The sequence below is a fragment of the Bombina bombina genome, chromosome 3, assembly GCF_027579735.1.
Source record: "Bombina bombina isolate aBomBom1 chromosome 3, aBomBom1.pri, whole genome shotgun sequence".
NCBI lineage: Eukaryota > Metazoa > Chordata > Amphibia > Anura > Bombinatoridae > Bombina > Bombina bombina.
Window position 1 is genome coordinate 1,000,644,361 of NC_069501.1, and position 26,681 is coordinate 1,000,671,041.

General features: G+C 37.4%; 1 protein-coding gene across 1 annotated transcript in view; it reads left to right on the forward strand.

Annotated features, from left to right (window-relative positions):
- LOC128652022 (short-chain dehydrogenase/reductase family 9C member 7-like) overlaps window positions 1-26,681 on the forward strand; it is a 59,228-nt gene that overhangs the window by 26,375 nt on the left and 6,172 nt on the right. The window contains exon 3 of the mRNA XM_053704976.1: window positions 13,154-13,412. Coding sequence (XP_053560951.1) covers window positions 13,154-13,412 — 259 coding nt within the window. The remainder of the gene's footprint in view (window positions 1-13,153; window positions 13,413-26,681) is intronic.

Sequence of the window (26,681 nt, forward strand, 5' to 3'; positions counted from 1 at the left end):
TTTACAAGCTTTTAGCCATACCGTAAGTCCAAGTAATTTACTTCCTGAGGTGCATGTCCACATTACATGAAGAACATTTCTACTAGAATTTCTAAAACCGGAACTTGGACTAGCAAGAGTTTGACACTATATGGTTGTTGTAACCACCAACAGTCCACCAGCCACTTCCAGGGCCTGGAAAATCTCTGTATTTTTCATCACTACCTTATGGACACTGACATGGTAGTTAAGCACTAGAAGTAGACAGTAGACACCATATCCTGCTGCTGCTTTGGTGACCTAGGTTCCTGACCTGCCTTCCCTCCTGCCTATTTGTACTGCTGCTCTGAATTGTCAAAATATAATATATGCTTATTTATTCTAACTCTAATTATCACCAATGTGCCACGACTCCTGTACTGCTGACCTGGGTTTCCCTGCCTGCCTGACCTTCTTCCCACTTGTGCTGCTTTTCTAAGTTGTCAAAATATATATTCTTCCTTTATATACCACCAATGTGCCACTGCTGCACTGGGTGACTACCCTCTTGCCCACTTGTGTTGCTGCTCAGAGTTCTTACTCTTTGTACCACCAATATATATTCTTATATATTCTTATATGCACTTATATTCCAAGACTCCTGTACTGCTGTACTGGATGCCTGCCTGCCAGTGGTAACATTCTGATGTTGTTTAATGTACAGTGCTGCCCACCGTGTAGGCCTGTGTGACTTTATTATACCCCATGCCCTGCTCCTCATCTGCTGTCCTGCATGTCATGCAGCTCCGTTTCTCCTCCGTTTGCCAGTCTCCTACTTGTACTGCTGTGCAGTGGCTCCTATGATGCTGTGGAGATGGTTCCCATTAAAAATAATGGGTTATGAACTTCAGTCACTACCAAATAATGTTAACAAATTTTGGTTGAAAAAGATTGCATAAGTGAATGGAATTAAAGCATCACAAAAATAAAAATCTTGACAAATGATTTGTCTGAAATAAAAAGTTTCACAATGCACACGTCTATCAGATAACATAGAAACATAGGGGTTGATTTATCAATGGCCGAATGTCCCTGATGCCCCTGTTTCTGCACGAGCCTTCAGGCTCGCATGAAACAGCAGTTATGAAGCAGCTGTCTTAAGACCGCTGCTCCTTAAGTGGTCCTCTGCCTCTGAGGCTGCGGACATTAATCTGCCCAATTGTGTACGATTGGGTTGATTGACACCACCTGCTAGGGGGAGATTGGCCACGAATCTGCAGTGGGCGGCATTGCACAAGCAGTTCACCATAACTGCTTGTGCAATGTTAAATGCCAACAGCATATGCTGTCAGCATTCAGTGATGTCTGGCGGACATGATACACTACAGAATATCATGTCCACCATACATTGATAAATCACTCCATATAATTTGACGGTAGATAAGAACCAAAATCCCCATCAAGTCTACCCATATTACATGTTACTGTTTTCTTAGGATAGTCTTATGCATGTCCCAGGCATTTTTTATTTATTTTACAGTCCCTGTGTTAACCACCTCTATTGGATGTTTTCCCATGAATCCACCACCTTTTCTATAAAAAAAAATGCTCCCTCACATATTCCTGAATCTGCCATACTCTAACTTAAATTTGTGACCCCATGTTTTGGTATTTCTTTTTTTTGTGGAAAATTCTTTCAGCTTTAACTTTATTAAGTCCCTTCATATAGTTGAAGGTTTTTATCATGTCACTTCTTTCCTCTAAACTACCATGGTTGCCAACATTTAAAAAATAAATAATTCTAGTGACACTTTGCAGCAGAGCAAGCAAGCAGGTTACCAGAGTATTGACGACCTACTGTTCAACTGCTCCACCCACCCACTTTAGAATTATCCATGGATTATTATACATATTACAGCCCCAATCTCTTACACCTACCCCATAATATTGACAATAATATTCCCTGGAACACATTCTGGGCATATGATTATTGTTACAACACAGCATCAAAATTAGGCAGAAAAATAATATGTGAACCCATTCAATAATAATAACAATACCTGTCTGCAGAAAAGGGAAACCCTGGAACATCACTAATAAAATAAGAAGGTGGTTTTCTAAGACCTAGGTCCTGGACTATTGGATAAATAATACTATCTATCTATCTATCTATCTATCTATCTATCTTTTTATATATATATATATATATATATATATATATATATAGTAGTTCTGGGATCCAAGCACTCACTGTATTAGGGAATTGACTGGGTGCTCTCTATGGTAGATAGGTAGAAACTTCAAAGAAAGAAGAGGCACTCAAAGGACTTAATAAACTTTGGTTTTATTAGGATTTCATCAATGAATCAATTGACTGAACCTTTATTGATGAAATACTAATAAAACCAAAGTTTATTAAGTCCTGTGAGTGCCTCTTCTTTCTTTGAAGTTTATATATATATATATGCACACACACACACCAAATGTTGGACACAAGAGGTATCATTTTCATGGCTATCTAGCCAGTAGATAGTTAATAACAGCGAAATACAAAAAATATTTACGTATACCATTTTAATTAGAGGTAAAGCTTTCTAGACAGAATGGTATTGCAAATACAGACATCTCCCAACCATAGAAAAAGCAATCCTGCCAACTTCGAATTTCATTATTTCCAGTAATTTTTCATATTCAGTGCCAGTAAATGAAAAAAAAAAGACACTAGTCAAAATTGAATAAAGTGTCTACATTAAACAAATAATACATGTGCACATATATTTACAAAACCTTTACTATTAACAGTCCATAAACATAGAATCATTCTTGCACTATTGTAGTAAAGTTATAATGAAACATAAACCATCTCCTAATCAATTATTTTTAACAATCCAGCTCTCATATATTATCACTTCCCTATATATTACACTATTGCAGGGATCAGCTGAGTGCTTAAAGACACACAGTAACAGAAAACTACCTTAGATCCACTGTCCTAATAGCCAGAGGTGCTGGGGAGGAGCTAGGCTGCAGTGTGTCAAACTACATTTAAACAGGAGGAGAGACGCAGCACCAGACTGGGTGAGCTGTTGGGGGCAAATGGATTTATGTATTATAATTTTAGACTGACAGCCAAATTTTATATTTTTGCACTGTGTAGGAAGTGGTATATGTTTAAAACTGCTAAAATCAGTAAGCTGCAGCTGATACCGAGTGCTAAAATATGAAGATTACTGTAAGAGTAAATAATGCAAAGATGCAAACAATAAATTATCAAAAATAGTAGCCAAGTAATCCCCCTCTTTTAAAACAAATCAGAACAACTTATTACCTAGTTGTGGAGGAACTGTTTGTAAGTATTTTTTATTCTGATTTGTGACAGTTTAAACATTGATCACTCAGAGAAGGCACAATAAGGAGTCCCTGCCTAGACCCACTCTGAGTAATCAAACAGAATACTTGCTGCCCGCACAGCCTCACCAGCAGCTTTTCCCAATTAACTTGTGTCAAACATGCCACAGCTGAACTGCAGCCCTCCAAATCTTCTGGAAGGGACATTTCCAGGGATAAAAAAAATCCAGGGACATACAACAAAATCCAGGGACTGTTCCTGGAAATCAGGGACTGTTGGCAACTATGAACTATACATATTTAGATCAAATAGACTTTCTTTGTATGTTTTGTATTTTAGAACATGTACTATTTTAGTAGCCCTCCTTTAGACAGTTTCTAGTTTATTTATATCCTTTTAGAGATATGGGGGCCGATTTATCAAAGTCTGTCGGACATGATACGCTGTAGCGTATCATGGTTGCCAGACATTGCTGAATGCCAACAGCATACACTGTCAGCATTTAAGATTGCACAAGCAGTTCTAGTGATTGGGTTAGGATCGGGCAGAATGATGTCCGCAGCCTCAGAGGCAGTGGACCAGTTAAGAAGCAGCAGTCTTGACCTGCCAAGATGTTCACCTGTAAATATTCCGAATTACTAAAAGGTTTAATTAATTTTTTTTGATGCAATAAGGGTAATGATCTTAAAAATATCTCCCATTTCTTGAAGAATACTACTAGATGTTTTTCTTGTGGGTAGGGTAAGTTAATTTGTTCTATTATGAACTGCTCAGTCAAAGCCCTTTTAAATTGTGCCATTGTAGGTAAAGCAGCTGCTTTCCATGTCTTAAAAATAAGACTCCGTGCAGTTAGTATGATAGTATTTATCAAGTTATGATTCTTAATTGTATGCCGATATTTTACCAGAAAAAAGATCTCGACTGGGGATATTTTATAACCCACCTTTAAAACAACTGTCATCCAAAATATGATTTTCCCCCAATATTGCAATACCTTGGGGCAACTCCATAAACAATGGAAGAGATCAGCACCAGTATTTGAACATCTAGGGCAAAGAGCTTTTATTTTATACCATTTAGCTAACACCGCAGGCGTAAGATATCTCTGTAACCCGATTTTTATCTGGGACTCTCTCCAAGATGTCGGGACCCAGGGCTGTTGCGTTATTTTAAAGCTCTCTATAATACTCTGCTCATCTAAATCCGAGAATAGATTAGCCCATCTACCAACCATCTCGTCTACTTGCGCTTTTGATGATTTCTGCTTTAATAGTAAATATAAAGGGGAAATTGCATATATTCCTGCGGCGTACATTGAAATCCTAGACTGCAGCTCGCCCAGAGACCAATCATTCCCATATTTCGTGATTATCTCTTGGAGAAAGTGTCTAACTTGGAGGTAGGCATAGAACTCCCGTGGCCCTATATCAAACCGAGATACAATTTCTTGGAATAATAATGTATGCCCTCCCGTGTCCCGCATCTGACATAAGGTTTGGAGGCCTTTAGATTCCCAGTCTATGAATATCCGATTTAAGAGGCCAGGACTAAATTCTGGGTTCCCCGCTATAGGTAGATATTGTGAAACATAGGGTGAGTTGCCCATTTCTGCGCATAGTCTTTGCCAGGCAATAATGACGTTTTTCAGGGTGTCTAAGTAAAATATATTAGAAGGAAGTGAGGTGAGTGGACAGTGTAACAGAGCTTTCAATTTAAATGGGGCCACGAGCTGTGATTCCCACATAAATGACGTGATTTGCTCCTTCCCAGTCAACCAATCAAATGCGAATCTAGCTATTATGACCAGATTATATGTCTGAATATCGGGGAGTGCCAAACCTGCTGATGTCTTAGAGTTCATAAGCCTACCTACAGCAATCCGCGGTCTTTTGCCATTCCATAAAAATTTGGAACAGGCCTTATTATATATAGTAATGTCTCTCTTATGTAGGAACCATGGAATGTTTTGCATAATATAGAGGAGCTTTGGAAAGATGATTGTTTTAATCAGCGTCACCCGGGCTGTTAGTGAAATAGGAAGCCTAGTCCATTCATCTAGTTTACTCTTACAGGAGTCCAATACTGACCTATAATTTAGTCCATACCATTCCTCCGGGTTCCTAGATAGTCGTAAACCCAAATATGTAATCTGCGGGACTTCCCTAAAAGGGTGATTCAGCTGCAGTGCGGGATTTTTATCTATCCACATAAGCTCAGATTTAGATGTATTAATCTTAAATCCTGAGATTTCCCCGAACTCTTGGGTGATACTCTGTAGGATAGGTAATGACACTGCAAGATTAGATAGGAATAGGAGGAGATCATCTGCGTAGAGAAGAAGAATCAACTTCTCGCGCGCTAATGAAATACCCTCTAGTTCTTGCCGTATTAGAATAGCCAGTGGTTCTATACTGAGATTAAACAAGAAGGGGGAAAGTGGGCAGCCCTGTCTAGTCCCTCTGAATAAATTGAATCGCTGAGTAGAGGTATTATTAATAATTACCGCAGAGGAGGGGGTACTGTAGATTAAACGTATATAATTGTTAAAGGGACCCGAAAACCCAAATTCGTCCAATGTAGAAAACAAATGATCCCAACTGACCCTGTCGAAAGCCTTTTCTGCGTCAACTGTCAAAATAGCCTTGTCAATGCTTCCATAAGATTCCTCAGTTTTATATATATTCCAAAAAGATTCAATCAGGATTAATAATTTCCTTATATTCCTTGTCGACTTACGACCATGCATAAAGCCAGACTGATTCTCATGAATTAAATCGCCCATATAAGGTTTCAATCGTAGGGCTATGATAGACGCAAGCAACTTGTAGTCGGTATTTAAAACCGAAATAGGTCTATAGGAACTTGGTAATTCAGGGTCTTTCCCCTTTTTAAGGATCAGTGAGATATTTGCAGCTGTGAAGGATGTGGAACAACTCGTATTCTCGGAAAAATAAGAATTAAATAACTTAACTAATATAGGAAGCACCTGGGGTTGGAGGATTCTATAGTATTCTATAGGTAGGGCATCTGGACCAGCTGCTTTATTAGGTTTCGCGTTTTTAATTGCCCACACTATTTCTTCTTCCGTTATAGGAGCATTGATGGCATCTCTAGCTTCTATAGATATACGTGGGGTTTTAATCTTCCCCCAAAATGTCTCTTTTTTCTGTAGATTAATAGGCTCTTGAGTATATAGATCCTGGAAAAAGTCAAAGAATACTTTTTCTATATCAGAATGACTTGTGTGTCTCAAGGTTCCTTGTTTAATAGCGGTAATTGCGTATCTCGGAGAAGATTTAGTTAACCTTGCTAGAAACTTTGCTGATCTACCCGTGAACCCTCCATACCTTGCTTTCATTCTGAGTTCTTCCTGGGCACTAACCTGTTTCAGGAATAAATCCCGGAGTGTCTTCGCTGTGACATAGGCATCCCAACACTCTTTCGTGTGCCTAGTAATATACGCTCTATATGTATTCTTCACGCGGTTAGCTAATTGTCTAGCCCCTATACTACTACTTTTTGACAGGTAAAGTGTATAGGACTTAATCTCTCCACGTAGAACGGCTTTAGAAGCCTCCCAGAATATCTCAGTCTTATCTATATAATTATGATTATTATTGAGATATTCAGCCCATTTCAATCGAAGAAAATTCTGAAATTTAATATTATTACTCAGATATCTAGGGAAAGAAATGTAGTTCTGACCAGGCCATCCTCCTGCGGCCCTAAGCCCCAATACAATAACCGCATGGTCCGAAATAGCTATGTCTTCAATTCTGGTGGTCCAGCTCTGCGTTAACATGGTTTCTGAGATCAAAAAATAGTCTAGTCTGGAAAAAGATCGCTGCGCATGCGAAATGCAGGTATAAGAACGCACATCCGGATTCTGAACTCGCCATAAATCAACCATCCCCAGATGAGAACATAATCTCTGAAATATTCTCATTTTTTTTCCTCTGCTGTTTATCATCTTGTTATTAGAGTTATCCAAAAAGGGATCTGCTAGTAAGTTAAGATCACCTGCGATAATTAGATTCGCTCCTATGAAGCTGTGTAATTTTACCAATAGGACGGACCAAAAAGTTTGGTCAACTTGATTAGGGCCATATATATTACAAAGTGTATATTTAATGCCTTTAATTTCCAACTCCAATATTAAAAATCTCCCTTCAGAGTCACGTTCAACATTACCTATCCTGTATTCTAGCTTACGACTCAATAATATTGCCACCCCCCCTCTTTCTGGAAGTAAATGGCGCTGCCACCACTTCTCCCACCCACTTAGATTTAAGTTTAGGTATTTCACTAGCTTCAAGATGCAATTCTTGTAGAAAGACTATATCCGGATTGAATTTACCCAAATGTTTTATTACAGTTTTTCTTTTAATAGGTGAATTGATGCCCCCTATATTCCAAGACAAGAAGCTAAGATTAAACATCATCAGTACTATTCATCATCATCGGTACTATTCATCTTACTGATCTAATATCAATCATGGTGGAAAAAAAGGATTCACAGCATTTTTCTTCCTAATGCAATGGAGACCCATCCCCACAATGGACCATGACCAAAACCCAGGGAGGAGGAGGGAGATAAGCGAGGGAGTAGGGGGGAGAGAGAGAGGAAGCAGAGAGGGAGAGATAAATAAAAAAAAAAAAAAAAAAAAACATAAACAAACAACACAACAATTGGACACGACCCACACGGACCCCGAGACCAACATAAAAAATACCATTTCTACAACTATCCTATTCTTAAACTCCAGAACCATACTACTCATTCCATTAACTCATAAATAATAAAAATATTCAGATTCTATGAACAAAAACCTTCTTCCCATTGTGTTCAAGACCTACTCATGGGACCCCCGCCTCCCTACAAAAGGTCTCGGCCTCCATGACATTGTTAAGAGTGTGTGTACTGCCGTCTTTCTGCACTATTAGCTTTGCTGGGTAAATTAACCTAATATTGTAGTTCTCTTTCTGTAGCCTCCCATAGAAAAAGGACATATCTCTTCTTTTGGTTAACGTTTCTGAAGAGAAATCCTGAAACAATAATAGTTTGTGTGAGCCCAGAGAGAGAGAACCACATTTCCTGTAATGCCTGAGAAATATTAATTTGTCCTGAAAATTGACAAATTTAAAGATTACTGGCCTAGGTCTCGAGACCTCAGTCTGTTCGCGCCTTTGGCCTATCCTATGAACCCTTTCAATCAGAAAGGGAGCAGCAGGAGCCGGGATCTGCAGGGCCTGTGGTAGTGTGACAGTGACAAAATTCATCAAATCTTGAAACTCAGAAGACTCGGGCAAGCCAATTACTTTGAGGTTATTACGCCTCGAACGATCCTCAAGATCTTCCACTTTGGCTTGCAACGCGAGAATATCTTTGCTATGCGTGTCCATTATCGGATCACTGACATTAAGTCTGTCTTCTAAATCTGAGATCCGATTTTCTATTTCATCTAGCCTAGATGAAAACTGTCTAACCTCCAAAGTGAGGCTTGATATCTCATTTCTGATCTCCTGTTTGATCAAATCAAATTGCGGCGTCAATATTTTAGCTACTTCAGCTGCAAATTCCATCAAATTATTGGGGGAGGGATTGGAGACACTCTTATCCAGAGGGGATACCGTGCTAGAGTCCAAGTTCCTGCTGCTCCCCTTCTTTTCTCTAGATTTGGGGGGCATATTGGAAGGAGAACTCCTTTGCTGCATGTACTTATCCATGAATAGAGTACAACCAATGTTTATCTGAGAAGCGCTAGGTATCTAACTGGAAGATTTGGCACAATGGTGCAAAAAAAAAAAAAAAAAAAAAAAAACCACACACAAACTAACAATACCTTAGTAGCTTGTCTTTAAGTGAAACTCTTTGTGTAGCCCTGCTTTGAGTACTAGCTCTTAGTATATATTATTACAATTTATTCTCCAGAAAGTGATACAATATTTTAAATCAAGAGTCGCTGTTAATCTTCAAATCTCAATGTTTTAATTTAATCCAGGGTGTGGGAAAATTATCCTTTACTTCTAAACCCTTTTAATTAAGTGAAACAGAAGCCAAAAAAAAAAAAAAAAAAATATGTGTCAATGTGAGTACCCGGTTTCCAATCTAGAACCCCACAATAGCTGATACCCAATACAGATTGTGTATGTCTGAACACTCTAATATATAATTCTAAACTTAATTTGCTAAGATGTGGACCAATGCCTAATATTTAAGGTTATTAATTCCTCAAGGATACACCTATAGAAGCCTTGGTGATATTAAGAGAGAGTTACATATAGCCACTGTATTCTAATAACTATTGCCCTTCTGTAATCACCTTTTTATGTTTATTTTATCTCCCTTCAGCCTGCAGTCAAACCAAAGCAGTAATTTGAGACAAGAGATGGTTTGTACTTGCTACGGGGTATATATAGATACTATATAGATAATACCAACAAACATCTAGATAGAGAGAACTGTGTTAAGGCAGACTATGCATGCATAAACGGTCCTCAACTTTCTCCTAGTGCAATTCAGTTCAGATTATGATGTTTTTACAGCAGAGTCTTTACTGCCTTCACAGTCAATCTTTTCAGACGGTCTTAAGCTGTCCAAACACTCTGTGGCTCCAACCACAAGGCCCAATAGGTGGAATGAGAAAGGCTTTAGGACACTTAAGCAGGCTGTATATGTACGTTCAGTGTACCCATAGAAAATAATCCGGGCCAGCATATATTCAGAAATGTCAAAGTACAGTACCTTGCCGCTGTTACTCTGCCCAGGTGCCTTGCCGGTCTGTTCAGACTTCGATGCCCTGCGCTCACAGCAAACCCCCACTGCTTTCCAATCTGACAAACCTCTGCAAGGGGGAACTTGCAGCCTGACAAGCGAACAGCCCTGGTACTCCTCCACAGCAGAGGTGCCGGTCCTCGGCGAGGGGGGGACCGAGCACACCACAACCAGGGCCGATGTACTGCGTCGCCCCTCGATGACTCGGGTTGAAGGGGGCGGGATCACCTCCGCTGTCTGCCCAACCAGGGAATGGGCAATGGACACTGAGTGAGTGCTTGGGGGTGGGGGGTAGAGAGGAGCGTCTCCCATCTCCCTTTTTTTTTTTTTTTTGTTTTTTTTTTTGTTTTTTTTTGTTTTTTGTTTCTTGTTTCTTGTTCTTTGTTCTTTGTTCTTTGTTTTTTGTTGTTTTGTGTGTTGGGTTGGGGGATTTGACTTTCTGGCTATATTGTAGATTTGATCACTGTGCATATAATGTGGGGATAGAAGACGAGATAAGCACTGAGTCGAAGAAAGCATAACTAGTTTACCCAGGGCTAGTTGGTTATACTACACAATTTCAGCCAACTCTTAATGTTCACTTTAATAGAGGGTAATTATTTAGCCATGGACACTATTGGCTCTTTGGTTAGGTTTTTTAGTTGTTGTTGATATATAATGATGTATGGATTTGGGTATAATCAATGTTTTTTACTACTTTTAGGTTAAGAAAGAAGGTAATTTGTTTAGTGTAAATGTTTTCTCATATTTTAATACACGGACATATATGTTTCTATATAGTGGGGTTTTTTTACACAGCACTTTATTCATTTTTCCCCCACTAAGGACTTATGATGAATATGTTTTTCTTTGGTTCACAAAATGTATAGCCTATGATGTACGATATTAACTTGATTATTGTAAAAAAAAGAAAAAAAAAAAAAAAAAAAAAGAAGCAGCAGTCTTAAGACTTCTGCTTCTTAACTTCTGTTTCTGGTGAGCCTGAAGGCTCGCACGGAAACAGGGGCATTAGGGGCCACTAAGCCCTTAATAAATTGGCCCCATAGTTTTCAGAACTGTATGAGGCCTAACTAGTGATCTGTAAAGTAACATAACCTTGCTATTTCTGCTTCTCATACCTCTCCTAATGCAACCAAGTATTTGACTGGCCTTACTGGCCTCACTACTGCATTGTCTACCAAATTTTAAATCATCTGTAATAATAATTCGCAAGTCCTGTTTCTACAGTCATTAATGTACCATTGAGACTAAAATTGGCTTTTCGGTTTTTGGATCCTATATGCATAATTTTGCTCTTGGCAATATTACATTTTAGACCCATTTATTTGCCCAGTCCTCCAATTTTTTAATATCACTGCTCATTTGATTCACTCCTCCTGGAAAATCAGCTCTGTTACAAATTTTTTTATCCCTCAGTAAACAAGCACACATGATCCTGGAGCCCACATTCAATGTCATTAATAAACATGTTAAACAAAACAGGCCAAGAACACGATTAGAAACTGATCCCTCATTTGAATATACTTCATTAATTGAAACCATCTGCCTTCTATCCTTAATCCAGCATTCTACTCATTTAGCAATCTTAGCATCTACCAAGGCAATACATTTTGTGAATAAGTTTGTTGTGTGGGACAGTGTCAAATACTTTGCTGAAGTCTAAACACACCATATCTACAGTTCCTCCAATTTAAAGAGAATTTGTTTTTGTTTTATTATCAAATTTACCTCTTCCTCTTTGTTGAAGCTCATTTCCATGAGAGCTTTCTGCTGTATACTTATGAAGTGCATAAGTCTTGAGAACTATATGGCAACTGTCTGCAGCGATGTTTGTAACAATGTTATAGATATGGTTCTCATGATTTGTGGGCGCTTCTCAGCATACCTCAGTATTTTCTCATGGAAATGAGGCATGGAGCTTCTGTTCTACTGGTTGCATATCTGAGTTTTGCTTGTCTGTCTATGCCTGTGTACGCATCTATTCACTTGACTACTATGTGACAATGAGTTACATACTGGGTCATATCCAGAGAGATGGGATAGCATACTTTTAATATTACTATGGGTCCATACTTTGTTTGACATTTACTTTATCCCCTGACACAAAAGAAACTCAAAAGTGCCAACAACATGGAAAGAGAAGATAAGATGTGTTCTGCTAAAGTGCTCAAATACTGAAATAAGTGGGAAAAAAACTATCACAAATTATTAACTCAAATTCCTGAATACTTTTTACTTAGTAAGCCACAAACTTTTTAAAAACATCTTACAGTACAACACACAACACAGAACCATGAGATGTGCCACATTTGATTCATCACCTGGGTGGAGCTTGCTGATTGGTGGCTAAACTTACCCACCAATCAGCAAGCTCTATCCAGGGTTCTGAACCAAAAATGGGCAAGCTTGTAAGCTTACATACCTGTTCAAATAAAGATACCAAGGGGTCTATTTATTATTGTGCGGAAGGACATGATACAATGTGGCATATCATGTCTGCCACACATATACGCTGTCTGCATTTATCATTGCACCGGCAGTTCTTCTGAACGGCTGGTGCAATGCCACCACTTGCAGATTTGCCGCTAGCAGGGGGTGTCAATCAACCCGACCGTATTCGATTGGGTTGATTTCTGCCCGCCGCGTCAGAGCAGGCAGACAAATTATGGAGCAGCGGTCTTTAGATTCAGGTACAGCATGCAATTTTAAGCAGCTTTCTAATTTACTCCTGTTATCATTTTTTCTTCGTTCTCTTGGTATCTTTATTTGAAGCCAGCCCAAACACGGGGCATCAAGCTCCGTACGGAGCTTGATAAATTGACCCCCAAGAGAACAAAGACAAATTGATAATAGGAGTAAATTAGAAAGTTGCTTAAAATTGCATGCTCAATCTGAATCATGAAAGAAAAACAATTTGGGTTCAGTATCCCTTTAAGTATAACAGAATGCTGCATTTATGTTATGAATATTGCCTGAAGTCTTAAAAAGAAAAAAAAATACCTAAGGAAAAAAGATGAATATACTTTCACATACATTTTCATTCCTGTAATCTTGTATCTTGCATATTGCAGGGCTGTGGGGCTTAGTAAATAATGCTGGGTTTGGCATTTCAATCTCACCAAATGAATGGCAAACAAAAGAGGATTTTGCTAAAGTGCTGAATGTGAACCTGCTTGGGATGGTTGATGTGACACTGAATCTGCTGCCAATCATCAGAAAAGCCCATGGGCGCATCATTAATGTTTCTAGTGGTGCAGGAAGATTGGCTGTTGTTGGCGGAGGATATTGTATTTCTAAGTATGGAGTTGAGGCTTTCTCAGACAGCTTGAGGTAAGTAAATCTCGACAAATGTTTAGAACCATATTTCATATAAGAAATTCATATTATTCTTTTTCTAAACATTAAAGGGACACGGAAATCAAAATAAAACTTTTTGTTGTAGCTGTTTCAAGAGTTCATTTTAAAGGGACAGTTTACTCAAAAAAGAATTTCCTTTACCCTTATATTGGAATTTGAAATAGTTGATAAAGCCTGTGGTATCCCCACTTATTCTGAAAGTTTCTGGAATTAGGTTCAAGCTATAGATAAGCCAGCAGAAGTTAATACGCTCCTAGTGGGGTATAGAAGAGATAAGGTAATAAAATGTTATTTTCCATTAGTATTTCCAAGTATTGGTATTTGGTTTATGGATAGATATAAGATAAAAAGCATGTATATGTACGCAATGTGATAAAGATCTGATTATACCTACAAGCTCAATCCATTTTATTAGGTTGTAGCTTCAAAACACAAAATCAGCTATTTTATATACACAAATAAACCTTAAAAAGCAAATTCTCATAAATTTTATATTATGCAACTGGTAAAAAAAAGTAATTGGAAACACATTAAGGGAAAAACAATTTTACAGTATACTGTCCCTTTAAGTATGCACCGTGCACCAGCACTTTAAACACAGCACTTGCTCAGGGAGCATAAGGTGCTTGTACCAGCTGGTAATTACTCAAATTTGTTAATTACTAACATGATACACACCCTACTGATGCTCTGAGCAGCTGCAGTATTTAAATGTCGGTAAGAATATCTAGCTATGCTTCACATGCGCATGCAGAGAAAAATGTTATCACTAAAACAGTGATAAATTTTACTTAAAGCATTTTTGCCAATACATTTATATTGCAGATATGTTTCTGTTCAAATATGTAAATCATCTATAAGCATTTTGACCGGAATGTCCCTTTAAACTCTGCACCATGATCTCACTATATTTTATACCACCAGCAGTAAACAATATCTCATTATATCTCATTAATGGCGATGTGTAAATTTAACATTTTTTGTGCAGTCATCCTACTCACCCACTGGAATAGTTTGTTAAATGTTTTGCAATTAGATCAAATAGGGAATGTATATTTCACAATTGTTTTTTGTTTTGTTGCTTTTTTAATAACTGTACAATGTAACAGATCAAATAAACAAAATGAAAAAAAAATAGAAACAAAAAACAAATATATGTTTCTTATATTTTTAAAAAACAAACGGCTAGATTATGAGTCTTGCGTTAGCCTTAAAAAGCAGCGTTGAGAGGTCCCAACCAGTGTTCTCTCTAAGGACAGTTTTGTGTGCGGCCCTGCAGTGAAACAGTTAATTAGGTAACCACACCCTAGCTGCAATAAGCAAACACTGCACAATGCAGATGGCAAGGTATGGTTCTCTTGTAAACTGTTTCACTGCTGGGCTGCACACAAAACTGTCCTTAGAGGGAACACTGGTCCCAACTCTGCTTTTTAACGCCCGCTGGTATTACAAGTCTGGCAGGTACAGGTGTACCGCTCACTTTTCTTATGCGACTCGAGTTTACCGCAAATCCCCTTATGTAAATTGCGTATCCTATCTTTTTTAATGGAATTTGCCTAACGCCGGTATTACGAGTCTTGGAAGAAGTGAGTGGTACACCCTCTCCTGTCAAGACTCCTACCGCATTTAAAAGTCAGTAGTTAAGAGTTTTATGGGCTAACAACGTAACATAAAACACTTAACTAAAGTGCTAAAAAGTACACTAACACCCATAAACTACCAATTAACCCCTAAACCGAGCCCCCCCCCCACATCGGAAACACTTAAATTAAAAGTTTAACCCCTAATCTGCCGACCGGACATCGCCACCACTTTAATAAATATATTAACCCCTAAACTGCCGCATTCCCGCCTCGCAAACACTAGTTACATTTTATTAACCCCTAATCTGCCGTCCCTAACATCGCCAACACCTACCTACATTTATTAACCCCTAATCTGCCACCCCCAACGTCGACGCTACTATATTAAAGGTATTAACCCCTAAACCTAAGTCTAAACCTAACTCCCCCCAACTTAAATATAATTTAAAATAATCTAAATAAAATTACTACAATTAAATAAATTATTCCTATTTATAGCTTACATTGTAGCTATCTCAGGGTTTATTTTTATTTTACAGGCAACTTTGTATTTATTTTAACTAGGTACAATAGTTATTAAATATTTATTAACTATTTAATAACTACCTAGTTAAAATAAGTACACATTTACCTGTAAAATAAATCCTAACCTAAGTTACAATTACACCTAACACTACACTATAATTAAATTAATTACCTAAACTACCTACAATTAATTACAATTAAATTAAATAAACTAAAGTATGAAAAACAACAAACACTAAATTACAGAAAATAATTAAAACATTTTAAAACTAGTTACACCTACTCTAATCCCTCTAATAAAATAAAAAATCCCCCCAAAATAATAAAAATCCCTACCCTATACTAAATTACAAATAGCCCTTAAAAGGGCCTTTTGCGGGGCATTGCCCCAAAGTAATCAGCTCTTTTACCTGTAAAAAAAAATACAATACCCCCACATTAAAACCCACCACCCACACACCCAACCCTACTCTAAAACCCACCCAACCACCCCTTAATAAAACCTAACACTAACCCCTTGAAGATCACCCTACCTTAAACCGTCTTCACCCAGCCGGGCACAAGTGGTCCTGTAGAGGGGCAGAAGTCTTCATCCGATCCGGGCAGAAGAGGACCTCCAGATGGACAGAAGGCTTCATCCAGGCGGCATCTTCTATCTTCATACATCCGGAGCGGAGCGGGTCCATCTTCAATCCAGTCGACGCGGAGCATCCTCTTCAAATGAAGTCCAAGCGAAGAATTAAGGTTCCTTTAAATGACGTCATCCAAGATGGCATCCCTTGAATTCCGATTGGCTGATAGGATTCTTTCAGCCAATCGGAAATAAGGTAGGAAAAATCCTATTGGCTGATTGGATCAGCCAATAGGATTGAAGTTCAATCCTATTGGCTGATCCAATCAGCCAATAGGATTGAGCTCGCATTCTATTGGCTGTTCCAATCAGCCAATAGAATGCAAGCTCAATTCTATTGGCTGATTGCATCAGCCAATATGATTTTTCCTACCTTAATTCCGATTGGCTGATAGAATCCTATCAGTCAATCGGAATTCAAGGGACGCCATCTTGGATGACGTCATTTAAAGGAACCTTCATACTTCGCTTGGACTTCGTTTGAAGAGGATGCTCTGCGTCGGCTGGATTGAAGATGGACCCGCTCCGCTCCGGATGGATGAAGATAGAAGATGCCGTCTGGAGGTCCTCTTCTGCCTGGATCGGATGAAGACTTCTGCCCCTCTGGAGGACCACTTGTGTCCGGCTGGGTGAAGACTGCTCAAGGTAGGGTGATCTTCAAGGGGGTAGTGTTAGGTTTTATTAAGGGGGGATTGAGTGGGTTTTAGAGTAGGGTTGGGAGTATGGGTGGTGGGTTTTAATGTTGGGGGTATTGTATTTTTTTTACAGGTAAAAAAGATGATTACTTTGGGGCAATGCCCCGCAAAAAGCCCTTTTAAGGGCTATTTGTAATTTAGTATAGGGTAGGGAATTTTATTATTTTGGGGGGATTTTTTATTTTATGAGGGGGATTAGATTAGGTGTAATTAGTTTAAAATTCTTGTAATTATTTTTTTATTTTCTGTAATTTAGTGGGTTTTTTGTACTTTAGTTTATTTTATTTAATTGCAGTTAATTGTTGTTAGTTTATGTAATTAATTTAATGATAGTGTAGGTGTGATTGTAATTTAGGTTAGGATTTATTTTACAGGTAAATTTGTACTTATTTTAACTAGGTAGCTATTTATTAGTTAATAACTATTTAATAACTATTCTACCTAGTTAAAATAAATACGTTGCCTGTAAAATAAATATAAACCCTAAGCTAGCTACAATGTAACTATTAGTTATATTGTATCTAGCTTAGGCTTTATTTTATAGGTAAGTATTTAGTTTTAAATAGGATTCATTTATTTAATTGTAGTAATTTTATTTTGGTTTATTTAAATTATATTTAAGTTAGGGGGGTGTTAGACTTAGGGTTAGACTTAGGTTTAGGGGTTAATAAATTTAATATAGTAGTGGCGACGATGGGGGCAGCAGATTAGGGGTTAATAAATATAATGTAGGTGTCGGCGATGTTGGGGGCAGCAGATTAGGGGTTCATAGGGATAATGTAGGTGGCGGCAGTGTCCAGAGCGGCAGATTAGGGGTTAATAATATTATGCAGGTGTCGGCGATGTCGGGGGCGGCAGATTAGAGGTTAATAAGTGTAAGATTAGGGGTGTTTAGACTCAGGGTTCATGTTAGGGTGTTAGGTGTAGACATAAAAAGTGTTTCCCCATAGGAATCAATGGGGCTGCGTTAGAAGCTGAACACTGCTTTTTTGCATGTGTTAGGTTTTTTTTCAGCTGAATCTGCCCCATTGTTTCCTATGGGGAAATCGTGCACGAGCACGTTTAGCCAGCTTACCGCTACTGTAAGCAACGCTGGTATTGAGGTGAGATGTGGAGCTAAATTTTGCTCTACGCTCACCTTTTTGAGGCTAACGCCGGGTTTAAAAAAACCTGTAATATCAGCGTTGTCTTAAGGGAGCGTTAAAAAAAAAAATGCTCGTTAGCAACGCACCCCTGTTACCGAAAAACTCGTAATCTCGGTGTATGAGAACACAAATGTATATATATATATATATATATTATATTCTGCAAGAAATACAAAGCTATTCCTATCCAGCACTAACCAAGCCCTATCTATATAATTGGATATGCATCCTAAAAAGCGTCAAACCTTGCAATAGCACAAAAATGTAAATATATATAAAATAATACTGTGAAACAGTCATATACTACACAGAAAGGAGCATAAAAAAGAGTGTTTAATTTGGAATAACACAAGGAGGTCATAAATAACAACCCAATGGATCATCTCACAATTCCTATCATAGTGCACTATGAATATTTCTCACCAGCTGGAAAATCATATAAACTCAATAATAATTCACTCAACTCAAATAATTCTGAATGAAAAATAATGTCTAAATAATATAAAGCCTGTTCAAGTTCACAGGGCAATTCTGAGAGTTCCAATTCTGTGGTGTAGGAGAGAAATCCAAACAGTTCCTCATATCATATTTGATAGACTGAGTGAAAATAGGCTTCGGTTGAGTCAAGATGGCTCAATAGCAATAATAATCTTGAATGCAACTTGATATTATTAACAACCTGCAGTGTGGTTACTGTTTTTCAACATGCTTCTGCTTCGTTCATGTCAGCAAGATCCGCCGTAGCGGTAAGTATTTGCCAGTCCTTAGCAATCAACAACAAACACTGTATAAGGTATTGTGTTCCGCCGTAGCGGTTATACTTGTGATTGTTACTGTTGCGGTGCCGCACCTCCTAGGTCCCTTCTGTCAGTATTATGATACAGGTAATGAAACTCCTAGGGTGCTCCTCTCTTTAAATGTTAAGCTGCTTCGTGAACCAGTCATCTGCTGTTGTTCTCGGCCTCCAGGTCACTTCAGTCATCAGTTAGTGCACTGCAAATCTTTGCCTCTCTGTGTCCAAACAACACTCCTGCCAGCTACGCGCATTTCACCCCTAAGGCTGTGGGGCTTCTTCCGGCTCCAAATTCAAATCAGTGAATAACAGGTGTTTGTAGATTCCCTTTAAAGGAAAGTTACGGAGGAAAACTCCTCCCTTCCTTGAAGCCTATTTGAATTTGATACTTTACTCAGGGTAAAATAGTAACATTGTTTAACAAAGATAATATCCATTTCTTTCATTAATACATATCTTTGGTGCTAAACATAGGATTATAAATAACGGAATTGTGAAAAAATGCCGAAAAAAATAATAAAAATATAAAGAATTGCTCCTTTTCGATGTAGTATAACTTAATATAACTTGCTTATTGATTTTTGCCAAGATTAAATCTATCTCAAAGATATTAATACCCACCAGGGTTTGGCTATATTTAATTTAAAGCAACACCCAGCTGCTAAAATGACAGTTTTGAATACAAAATAAATTAAACAACCTATTTGGCATAATGGAGTCTATTTATGTGAGGGTCTTTTATTAATGGAGTATATTAAGACACTCTGTGATTGGGGATTTTGACATGGAGTAACCCATAACTTCCCCTTTTTAAACCTTTCCCCTTTAGTTAAGAACAACAGATAGAGACAACGAACTCATAGATTTTTTATATCATTCACCCAAAAAGCATGCATAGTTAATCTCCTCATTCATGCCTAAAGGGGCAAGCGCTTTTAAATTGAAAATCCATTTACACTCGTTCTGCAATAATATTTTGTCCAGATTGCCACCTCTCTCTCTGAGGTCAATTTTTTGTAGACCTCTGAATTTTAATTCATGCTTGTTGCTGTTATGAAAATGGAAAAAATTTTGTGCTACACTACTGGTGTCAATCAGTTTGTTCTTTATATCTCTCTTGTGTTCTTTTATTCTCTCTTTTAGCTCTCTATACGTTTTTCCAACGTAATAACAGGGGCAGCTACAATAAACTAGATATACTACTCCTTTACTAACACAGTTTATGTGACCCTGGATGTACCACTGCTTACCAAATTTCTCAATTAATTTATTTCCAGTGGTCATATTAGGGCAGACTGAACATTTTGAACATTTGAAATTTCCATCCTTACTTTTATATTGTGACAGCCAGTTGCTGGACTTATTTGTACGAAAATGGCTTTTGACTAATTTATCTTTAAGGTTGGGGGCTTTTCTTGCTGTCATTTGGGGAATACTGCCTACTTGCTTCGCTATGGAATAATCTAAAGTCAAGATATGCTAGTGCTTTAGCAAGATTGTTCTGATTTTGACCCAAGAATCATTATAAGTACTAATGAATCTCACTGTGTCTCCTTGCAGCTTATCTTTTGGTTTGTATAAGATTTCCTGCCTATCCCGGTATCTGACTTTTCTATATGCCTGTTTTAGGCAGTTTTGGGAATACCCCCTTTCTTTAAATCTTGTGTGCAAATTACTAGCCTCCATTTTGAATGTTTCAATTTTAGTACAATTTCTCCTATGTCTAAGGTATTGGCCATGTGGTATATTGAATAATAAATGGGTTGGATGATGGCTATCAGCACGTAATAATGTATTGCCTGCTGTAAGTTTTCTATGAGTGGAGGTAATAATAGTTTGGTTCACATTACTAATAATTAGGTCTAAAAAACTGATTTCTGTTTTACTTCTTGTGTATGTGAATTTTAAATTAAAAGTATTTTTATTCAGAAATTCCATAAACATAATTAATTCTTCTTCTGACCCCTCCCATAGTAACAAGGCGTCATCTATGAAGCGTATCCATAATCCTATAAGATCCTTATATTTTCCATCCCAGATTACTTCTTTTTCCCAGTAACCTAGGTACAGGCATGCATACGTTGGTGCGCAACAAGTACCCATGGCTGTACCTAGTGTTTGTTCATAAATTTTTTGATTGAATGTAAAATAATTGTGTCGCAACAAAAAATCAAGGAGTGATAATACAAAATTTGTGTGTTCAGTATATCTTTTTCCTCTCTGTTCCAAAAAGTACCTACAAGTTTCTACTCCTTTAGTGTGTGGAATTGAAGAGTATAACCCTTCAACATCAATTGTTACTAAAAGTGTATCTCTTTGGACAGTTAGGCATTCTAGTTTTTTAAGTACATCAAGTGAGTCTTTCACAAAGGATGGCAAATTATCAAGAAAGGGTCTTAAATTATAGTCCACATATTCAGAGATTTTTTCTGTCAAAGAACCAATCCCCGAAATTATTGGTCTACCTGGGGGCGGTAGTTTCCCCTTGTGTAATTTGGGGATGGTGTAGAAGGTGGGTGTAATCGGAAACTTAACTTTTAAATAATCAAATGCACGTTTATTGATTATACCTTCTTTCAATGCTTCTAATAAAATGGAATCTAATTCAGAAGAATACTGTTCAGTAGGGTCCTTTTTAAGATTTTTATAGTGGGTTCTGTCCTGAACTTGGAAAATACACTCTTTTAGATAGTCTTTGGTATTAAGGACTACTACATTTCCGCCTTTATCTGACGGCTAAATGGTAATGTTAGGATTTTTTTGTAATTCTTTTAAATCTGACGGCTGTTTTGATGTTAGATTGTTCTTAATGTATGTGCTATCATCCATGTCAATAATATCCTTCTCCACTAGTTTGACAAAATTTTGTACACATGGTACCATTGATAAGGAAGACATATAGGTAGATTTGTTTTTTAATGTACTAAATCCTATATGTAACGATGATAATTGTTCTTGTGTATCTCCTTCTGAAGCCAAATCTTCTAGACCAGTCAATATTTGACGATGAATATCTAGGGTAATATCAGGTATTTTGTTCTCAAAAGTTTTCTTTAGAATTAATTTTCTTGCGAACAAATTTAAATCCTTTATTACTGTAAATTTATCACATTTGTTTGTAGGAGCAAAAGATAACCCCTTACCTAATACGTCAATTTGATGATTAGTGAGATTGGCTTCAGAAAGGTTCACCACTTTTTTTGATTTTATCAAGTTTTCTGCTTCTCTTTCAGTTGATTTTTGAGTGGATATTTTCTGCTTTCCTGTGTAGTTTGCTTTGTGTTTCCTCCCTCCTCTCCTGGTTCTTTTGTTTCCTGTTGTCTCTGGCCTAAAAAATCCCTTCTTCTGCCTCGTCTTGATCTAAATCTTTGCTTATTTTTATCCTCAGTTGATGAACCTCCTGATTCTGAGCTGCTTGTCTGGAATGTATAATTGTAAACTTGTTTTTTTTGATAGTCATCTCAATCTCTTTCAAACTTTCTCCTTTTCCTAAATTTAATTGTGTCTTGGATTTTTCTTACTTCCAATTTTGCCACACCCATTAATTTATCAAATTGTTCATTTGCCTTCCATTCATCTATTTTTTCAGTCGCTACATTCAATTCTGTCTGCACTTGCTTCAGTCTTAATTCATTTTCATCAATTAACTTCATCCAGTTAAAGGCACACTCACTTGCATAGTTATCCCATTTTTTCTGGAAATCCTCTAAGAGTGGTTCATTCAGATTGGTCTTTTTCTAACCCTTAGGCCCCTTGGTATCATTTTAGCTTCTAAATATTTATTTAGGCTTGAAATCTCCCATTTGAGTTTTTGTTCTTTTAAGATTTTTGATTTATAAGTTTTGAAAACTTTAAAAATATTTTGACTTTCATCTGAATTCTGATTTGTGTTAGCTGTGCTGCCAGGAAGTGAAAAAGTTTCATCCATGTCAAAATCCCATTCTGTCTTGTCAAAACCCGCCATATCTAAATATGCTATCTAAAGGATATATGGCACTAAAGAGTTTGCATATATTTAAAAACTGGATGTGCAGTTACTATTTTACACCGAGTAAAGTATCAAATTCAAATAGGCTTCAAGGAAGGGAGGAGTTTTCCTCCGTAACTTTTCTTTAAAGGGAATCTACAAACACCTGTTATTCACTGATTTGAATTTGGAGCCGGAAGAAGCCCCACAGCCTTAGGGGTGAAACGCGCGTAGCTGGCAGGAGTGTTGTTTAGACACAGAGAGGCAAAGATTTACAGCGCACTAACTTATGACTGAAGTGACCTGGAGGCCGAGAACAACCGCAGATGACTGGTTCACGAAGCAGCTTAACAGCCAAAGAGAGGAGAACCCTAGGAGTTTCATTACCTGTATCGTAATACTGACAGAAGGGACCTAGGAGGTGCGGCACCGCGACAGTGGGACTCTAACAATCGCAAGTATAACCGCTACGGCAGAACACGCTACCTTATACAGTGTTTGTTGTTGATTGCTAAGGACTGGCTAATACTTACCGCTACGGCGGATCTTGCTGACATGAACGAAGCACAAGCATGTTAAAAAACAGTAACCACACTGCAGGTTGTTAATAATATCAAGTTGCATTCAAGATTATTATTGCTATTGAGCCATCTTGACTCAACCGAGGCCTATTTTCACTCAGTCTATCAAATATGATATGAGGAACTGTTTGGATTTCTCTCCTACACCACAGAATTGGAACTCTCATAATTGCCCTGTGAATTTGAACAGGCTTTATATTATTTAGACATTATTTTTCATTCAGAATTATTTGAGTTGAGTGAATTATTATTGAGTTTATATGATTTTCCAGCTGTTGAGAAATATTCATAGTGCACTATGATAGGAATTGTGAGATGATCCATTGGGTTGTTATTTATGACCTCCTTGTGTTATTCCAAATTAAACACTCTTTTTATGCTCCTTTCTGTGTAGTATATGACTGTTTCACAGTATTATTTTATATATATTTACATTTTTGTGCTATTGCAAGGTTTGACGCTTTTTAGGATGCATATCCAATTATATAGATAGGGATTGGTTAGTGCTGGATAGGAATAGCTTTGTATTTTTTTGCAGAATACAGTTTAAGTTTATTACTTTCCCCTTGCACCAGTGGCCTGATAAGTACTAAATAATTCAGACCACTGTCACCACCCCTTTTATTGGTAATACTAGAAATGCTGACAACATCTCTTTTACATATATATATTTATTCAGAAAGAGAAGCGCTCTACCAGGAAAGAACACCAGCTCAGTATGTTGTTCTATGGTGAGTTACCACCTGGGAGCAGCCCTTTTTAGCCCAATTGTACTTTTCACTGAGGAAGTACATCCCGAAGTACATCAGTCGGATCCCGCCTAACATGGTCAGTCCAGCCGAAATACCAGGCAATCCTCCTCTGAACAAGGAACATGGCAACCTCAGACAATTGTTTTTGGCCTTCTTTGGGTCTCATCAGTGAGGTGCAAAGTTTAGGATGAGAGCTTCTGAAATCCTATTGGCTGTTCAAAACAGCCAATATGATGAGAGCTACTGAAATCCTATTGGCTGATTTAGAGTTAGGTTTTTTATTTTGGGGGGTTGGTTGGGTGGTGGGTTTTTACTGTTTGGACTTTGTATTTTTTACAGGTAAAAGAACTGTTTAACGTAGGGTTATTGGTAGTTTATTGTAGGTTAGGGAGTGTTTTTATTTTGGGGGGCTTTTTTATTTTTATAGGGCTATTAGATTATGTGTAATTGTTTTTATTTTTGATAATTTTGTTTATTATTTTTTGTAAGCTTAGTGTTTTTATTTTTCGTAATTTAGTGTTTATTATTTTTGTTATTTTAGATTTTTTAAATTTTTTTGTAGTGTTAAGTTTTTTTAATTTGTAATTTAGATTTTTTAATTGGTAGTTTTTTTATTTTATTAGAATAGTAATGTTAGGTTAATTTATAGTTTAAATGTAGGACTTTTTTATTTCACAGGTAAACTTTTATTTATTTTAAGACAGTATTATTGTAATTTTAATTTAAAGTTAGGGGGGGTGTTAGGTTTAGGGGTTAATAGCTTAATTTAGTGCTTTGCAATGTGGGGGGGCAGTGGTCTAGGGGTTAATAGGTTTAGTTTAGTAGTTACGATGTGGAGGGCTGGAGGTTTAGGGGTTAATACTTTATTATAGTGTTGGTGATGTGGGGGGCCGGCGGTTTAGGGGTTAATATGATTATTTAGGTGTCGCAATGTCAGTGAGCAGCGGATTAGAGGTTAATAACTTTTATTAGTGCCGGGAACTGTTTAGGGGTTAATATATTTAAATAGTGTTGGCAGTGTGGGTGGGCGGCAGATTAGGGGTTAACTTTATTTAATAGTCGCAATGTGGGTGGGAGGCAGATTAGGGGTTAATAGGTAGTTTATGGGTGTTAGTGTACTTTGTAACACTTTAGTTATGAATTTTGTGAAGCTTTTTTGTTACACAAAATCCATAACTACTGCTTTCAGATGGCAGTATGGATCGTGTTGGTATAGGCTGTAATGCAAGCATTTTAGCCTGAACGCACAACCTGTAATACCGGTGCTATGAAAATCCCACACAAAAATGTCATTTTTTGAGTGCGGAATGGACGTTGCATTACAGGCTAAAATGCTTGCAGTATAGCTATACCGACACGACTCGTAATATGCGTTACTGGCCATTAAGCGTTAAAAACCATACCCCAACACGTGTAATCTAGCAGATTATGAGTTATGAGTCTATTTCAAGTATTATTGCTGTGTACAGAAATATAGTTTTTATACAAATGTTCTTCTTGTTTCAATCCTAGTTGATGCTAGGACTAGATTATAATTAACTTGTGATATTAAAAACTTCATAGATCGGAATGGAGTTTATTTTTCTCATTGAAAAAAACATTATCAACCCTCTAGATGAGAAACTGTACATACTTTTGAGTAAACGAGAATTGACATTATTATGCTATTTTACAAGTCATTTGTTTTATCAGTTATTTTTTTTTAATTAATAAATGGACTTGGAAGTCCACATGTGCTGATTTGCATTTAAAGAGACATGAAAGGAAATTAAAGGGCCGTGGAGCCCAAGGGACCAATTTATCAATGTCTGGCGGATATGATACGATGTAGCGTATCATGTCTGCTAGACATCGCTGAATGTGGACAGCATACGCTGTTGGCATTTAACATTGCACAAGCAGTTCTGGTGAGTTACCATCTGGGAGCCGCCCCCTGCAGATTTGCGGCCAATCGGCCACTAGCAGGGGGTGTCAATCAAACCAATCGTATGCGATCGGGCAGAGTGATATCCGCAGCTGGATACTCCTGTTTCCAGCAAGCCTGAAGGCTCACACGGGAAACAGGGGTATTCCGGGCCATTCGGCCCTTGATAATTCGGCCCCCAAATGTTTTCTTTCATGGTTCAGCACATACAATTTTTGAAACAACTTTCCAATTGACTTATTTTATATAATTTGCTTAGTTCTCTTGGCATCCTTTGCTGAAAAAAATACCTAGGTGAAAGATACCCAGAGAATAAAGCAACATTGATAATAAAAGTAAACTGGAAAGTTATTTAAAAATGAAATAAATTGGGTTTCAAATCCCTTTATATCCGTCAAGTTAAAGCAAAATAAAACGTAATATGCACTCAGTATTTTAATTGCTTTTGCTTCAAGAAAAATCCCAAAACTTAAAGGGACAATAAACCCAAACATTTTCTTCATGATTCAGATAGAGAATGCAATTTTAAACAACATTGCAATTTAAGGAAAAAAGGAAAATTTCCTCAAGGGGGCGCTCTACCAAAACTGAACATAAGATATATCAAATAAGTGAAAAACAAAATATAAAACAAACAGGGTCCAAA